Source organism: Solanum verrucosum, unplaced genomic scaffold, assembly GCF_900185275.1.
Source record: "Solanum verrucosum unplaced genomic scaffold, falcon-dt-bn FXZP01000275.1, whole genome shotgun sequence".
In the NCBI taxonomy this organism is placed as follows: domain Eukaryota; kingdom Viridiplantae; phylum Streptophyta; class Magnoliopsida; order Solanales; family Solanaceae; genus Solanum; species Solanum verrucosum.
In genome coordinates, this window is record NW_026020738.1 from 1,039,142 (window position 1) to 1,045,141 (window position 6,000).

The 6,000-nt window shown below is 33.0% G+C and overlaps 1 protein-coding gene across 1 annotated transcript; it reads left to right on the forward strand.

Moving 5' to 3' along the window:
• Positions 1-1,899: 1,899 nt before the first annotated feature.
• On the forward strand, positions 1,900-5,585 carry LOC125812679 (uncharacterized). Its single transcript, XM_049492168.1, has 3 exons — positions 1,900-1,938; positions 2,882-5,183; positions 5,276-5,585. Exons 2-3 carry the CDS (start codon positions 2,884-2,886, stop codon positions 5,583-5,585), a joined length of 2,610 nt encoding a protein of 869 aa, XP_049348125.1. The 5' UTR covers positions 1,900-1,938; positions 2,882-2,883.
• The last annotated feature ends 415 nt before the right edge of the window (positions 5,586-6,000 follow it).

Genomic DNA, 6,000 nt, shown 5'->3' on the forward strand with positions numbered 1-6,000 from the left:
TAACAGTATTGCCACTACAATACTTGAGAACTGCAGGCATGATTCATTCACATGTACCAATTGTACACAGATTGTAGTGTCTATGTAGGTCACATAAATTTGGGAAAGGTATGTACATACTCATTACGGGTGTAACTTGTAAGTATTCAGTAAGGTTTTTGTTTTCTAATCTAACTTAAGTTATCACACCGTGACTCAAAGTAAATAATTAAGACTAAATCTCCTTGTATTAGCAGCAAGAATTCAACCCGAGACAAGGACTGATTTGAATTGCAATGGAAGGCAAAATATAAATCTAAACTTTAGCTTTAATCATATTAACAATCAAGAGTTAATTCTAGTTGCAATATGAACAAGGGAAACATGGAACGTAAAATCAAGGTTTTCAATAGAAAACTAATGTGTAAATATAAGATTATTTTTCAAAATCTAATCAGGACAAAGTAACTATATCATCTTCAACTACAATTAATGTATGAATTCCCAATAAAATGGAAGAAGAAAGAAATATAGAAATTAAACAGCCCAAGCTTAGCACAATTAAATCAGCAACATACAGACAAAATATTTCAAAGAAACATAAACTATCGAAACAACTCAACAGAAACAAAAGAGATTACCTTCTTTAAAGCAACAAACTGGAACCGCGAGGAGTTTTCTAGTGATTCCAACTCCGACTTTGAGTAACGAATGGAAATGTTTTGGAGGCCATAGGCGGCAAAACGAACAGTGAACAAAGTCTGTAAATTCAGAGAAAAAAAGAAAGGGGAAAACGGATTTGGGGTGAGGAAGACAGTGAATAGCCGTTAGGAATTTGGGGATTTTGAAATGAGGTTTGTGTTAGCTGTTAGGAATTTGGGGTTATTTATAGGTTGGGTATGAAATTTGCTTTTTGAACCCAAGAGTGATTAGGTTGTTGCCGCTAACAAGCTTTTGTTTTGGGTTTAAATTAGATTTGGACAAACTTGTGGTATTTTACCTAAATAAATTAGATTGAAACAATTTTAAATCAATAAAATTAAAAATGAGATAAATTATCCAAAAGCTAATCTAAAACTTGTCTTCAAAATAGATTGAAACTTTTGTAAAATAAATTATTTTACCTAGTTTGAAATTGAGGAAGCTCGAATAATTAATCGGATTATGGAGGTCAAAATTGGGTGTTGTCAATAGTGAAGTCTCTACGATAAAATATTCATTTATAAAGAGACATTATGTATTAAGTTCCTTTTGTACTTACGCTTTCTTTAAAGATGATTGACAACTATTTAAAAAGAAAATCGCTCATATTTTAACCTGTTTGATCATAGACTCATTGGGGTAAGCAAGGAATTCCCACTACAGAAAAACGAAAATATTGCGGCGGTTTTATTACGGCGGTTTCCAAAAACCGCCACAAATATAAAATAATACGACGGTTTATAATACGTCATTTTAAATATTTTAGTAGTGGCGGTTCGGACTTAAATCACGACGGTTCAAACCGCCATTAATATTTTTAAAAATTTAAAATTTACCCAACAAAATTATTATATCCTTTGATTTACTCATTTATTTATTAAAGTAGTCTAATTTGTCCAACTATATTTATTACCATCTTTTCCTTACATTTAAATTTTCCTTAAATTTTCTCATCTATTTTAGTATATTTAATTATTATTCTCCTTTCCTTAATAATTATAAATATTAGAATATTAAATATTTATTACTCAAATGCAATAAAAAAAGCAATTTGCCTAGCTGACAGCCATTTAAATTGCTAATTACTAAAATTATTTTATTCTTATTTCCTTATTTCCTTATTTACTTCCTTAGTTCCTTACTTCAAAAGCATTTATGCTCTGCAGCCGAAGGATAAAGAAAGCTCTCAATCACTCCATTCCTAATTTGGTGGGATATTGAGCTCTCAATCACTCAATAAATCAAGCTCAAATCACGGTAAGCTCTCAATTCACTTTAATTAACACTCAATTCACTGTAAATTTACAATGTAAGCTCTCAAACCTCAACCAATTGTAAGTTTTTTGAGTGAATCTGAATTTTTTATGAATCTATTTATCATCTATTTGTTTGAGTTTGTAGAGATTTGTTTGGGTCATGCATGTTTGAGTTTGTAGCGATTTGTTTGGGTCATGCATGTTTGAGTTTGTAGCTTTTAATTGTTGTTATATTTATGTACAATTTTGTAGAGATTTGTTAGGGCTTTTAATTGTTGTTATATTTCCATACTATTCTGTAGAGATATGTTAGGGCTTTTAATTGTTGTTATATTTCTGTACAATTCTGTAGAGATTTGTTAGGGCTTTTAATTATTGTTATATTTCTGTATTATTCTGTAGAGATTTGTTTGGGGTTTTACTTTTTGTTATATTTCTGTACAATTCTGTAGAGATTTGTTAGGGGTTTTAGTTTTTGTTATAGTTCTATCTTATTCTGTAGAGATTTGTTGTTATAGTTTGATTTTGCATGTTATAGTTTAGTTGTAGTCCAAAGAGGAGCCTTACAGAAATACTGAAGTTATGATCTAGAGTTCACTTTCTTTTCCAGTTTCGAGCCTTAGAGTTCACTGAAGAAAATTCTCAGTAATTTTGGCATTTGATAGGTTCTATTTTTACTTTGATTGTTTGGGATGTAGATTGAGAATCTGATAGTGATGATGTAATATACAAAATACTAGATATGAGTTCTGCAAACTAGTTAGTGAACTACAGTTCTTTTACTCAATTAAATAAGAAAATTAGAGTATTTTTCTTGAAAATAAGGAATTCAAACTGTTAGCATTACAATTAGAGTATTTTTCTTGAAAAGCTTAGTTGTTATTTACACTTTTCATTTTGATATTATTTAATTTTAAGTTGAATTGCTATGTCGTTCTTTCGAGCCATGTCAATTGATAAATCTTGGATTGGCAAGCCAAGAAATACTCCTGAATATGTAGATGGGGTTAGAAACTTTCTGAATTTTGCCTTTGAGTATGGATCTATTGACGGACATGTAATTAAGTGTCCATGTTCGAGGTGTGGCTTCAATAAGTGGCATGAAAGAGATGTTGTTCAAGAACACTTAACTTTAAAGCCTTTTCCAGAAAATTATAAATTTTGGTATTTGCATGGTGAAAATTCAAATGCAACTATAACACAAACATTTCAGAGTACACGTGCTGTAGAAGAGACCTTGCAGCCCCATAGTCCAATGGAATTCATGGTTAATAATGCGTCTAGGTTCATTGAAAACAATATCAATGTACCTGATGTGTCTTGTGAGCCTATAAATGGAGAAAAAATATTAAAAAAAGAGCATACTGAAAGGCAGGATGAAGATTATGCCAAGTTATTTGAATTGATTGAAGATGGCAAGCAACCATTATACGAAGGGTGTAAGAAGTATTCCAAATTGTCCTTTCTAATCAGATTGTATCACATAAAGTGTTTGTGCCGAATGACTGACAAAGCGATGGGTATGATATTGGAATTGTTAAAAGATGCCTTTGAAGATGCCAAGATTCCTGCTTCATTTTATGAGGCCAAGAAAACCATCAATAAACTTGGTCTTAATTATACCAAGATACATGCTTGCCCAAATGACTGTATGTTATATTTTGGAAAAGACGATGAAGGCTTGCAAGAATGCAAAAAATGCAAGACATCTAGATGGAAAGATAAAAATAAAAAGCAACCTGCAAAGATTTTGCGTTACTTTCCACTAAAGCCAAGGCTGCAAAGACTGTACATGTGCTCTAAAACTGCTGAATCTATGAGATGGCATTTTTTTGGGGGTAATCAAGATGGATTGATGAGACATCCCAGGGATTCTCAGGCTTGGAAAACATTTGACTTGCTTCATCCTGAATTTGCTACGGACCCTCGAAATGTACGGCTAGGCCTAGCTAGTGATGGTTTTAATCCCTTTGGAGCAATGTCAACAACCTATAGTATTTGGCCAGTGATTCTTATTCCATACAATCGTCCTCCTTGGGAATGCATGAAGCAATCTTCATTCATTCTCTCAATGATCATTCCAGGAAAAAAAATGCCAGGAAATGACATAGATGTCTACTTACAACCTCTTATCCAAGAGTTGAGGGAATTGTGGTACGATGGAGTACAAACATTTGATTCTTCAAAAAAAGAAACATTTAAAATGCGTGCAGCTTTAATGTGGACAATTAGTGATTTTCCCGGGCTCGGTAACTTATCTGGATGGAACACATACACTGAGTTTGCTTGCCCCACATGTAATTTTGCTACTGATTCTTATAGGTTGATTCATAGTAGAAAATGGTGTTTTATGGGACATCGTCGTTTTCTTGAAAGTGGCCATCGGTTTAGATTACAACGACTTCGTTTTAATGGAAAAATCGAGCAACGGGAGCCACCAATTACATTATCAGGATCAGACATCTTGAAACAAATGGAGGGCATTCCAGTTAATTTTAGGAAAAAACCCGAGATGAATAATAAGCGCAAAAGAGCTAAAGGAAAACTTGTTAAAGATGAATCGAGACAATGGAGAAAGAGAAGCATATTTTTTGACCTTCCTTATTGGGAATCTAACTTGTTGCGTCATAATCTAGATGTTATGCACATTGAGAAGAATGTGTGTGAGAATTTGATATACACTTTGCTTAGTGATTCTGAAAAATCAAAAGACAATCCTCAAGCTCGAAAGGATCTTAAAGAAATGGGTATAAGACAAGAACTTTGGCTAGATGAGAATGGAAATTATAAGCCTTCTTTGTTTACTATTTCAAATACAAAGAAAAATGGTTTTAAGAAAGATGTATTTTTGAGAACTTTAAAGAATGTCAAAATGCCTGATGCATATGCAAGCAACATTTCGAGATGTATTGATTTGAAACAACGAAAGATCTTTGGAATGAAGAGTCATGACTTTCACATTCTCATGGAACAGTTGTTACCAATTGCAATACGTAAAGTTTTACCTGATAAGGTGACTGCCGTGCTAATGGAGTTGAGTTCGTTCTTTCGACAACTATGTGCCAAAAACTTAAGTCTGTCAGACCTTGACAAGCTGCAGTCTGGATATGTTCACACTATTAACCACTTAGAAATATTATTTCCTCCCACATTCTTTACAATCATGGTTCATTTGACTTGTCAGCTAGTCGCTGAAGCAAAACTTGGGGGTCCAGTGCAGTTTCGGTGGATGTATGCTATTGAAAGGTAATTAAGATTTCATTTTTTAATTGGAAGTTATTCTTTAAGTCAAATATGTAAAATTGTATCTATTTACTAATTATTCATCTTGTGATCAGGTATTTAGGACACTTGAAGTCCTTTGTGCGAAACATGTCACAACCAGAAGCTTGCATAGCTGAAGGACACGTTGCTGAAGACGCTCTTAACTTTTTTTCTCAATATCTTGAAGAGATCGAGACAAGAACTAATAGGCCACGCCGTGTTAACGATTATCCTGAGGACAGAGGCTCAACAAATTCTAGTATTTTTCCACCAGTTGGTAAAGGAGTAGGAGCTGAAACATTTGAGTTGTCACCTATGGTGAAACGCCAAGCACATCGATATGTGGTACTCAATTGTCCACAAGTCATGCCATTCATTGCGTAAGTATTTAAGGAGTTTTGGCCATTTAGCTTTAAATTTGGTATCATACACATGTGTTGAATGTATATTAAACTATTGTCGAAATGAGTGAATTGATTTTACTGTACATGATTTAGAAAATTGTTGAGCTTGTAATCAGGAATTCAAAATTAGCAATTTGGATGTTCTATTGAGTTATTGAGCTAGTAGATTATTTTCAGTGTGAGTTGAATCTTTGCCATGTTTCATGTAGTGAATTTAAAGATAATATACGAAGTCGGTGGAAGGGTCGGAAGCCTTCAAGTACGGATATAGAGAAGATAGTTAATAAAGACTTTATTGATTGGTTTCCTCGAAAGGTTAGTTACATAACATATTAGTGTTATATTTTTAAAACTATTTACGGCGTTTCAAACCGTCGTGATATATAAATATTTTT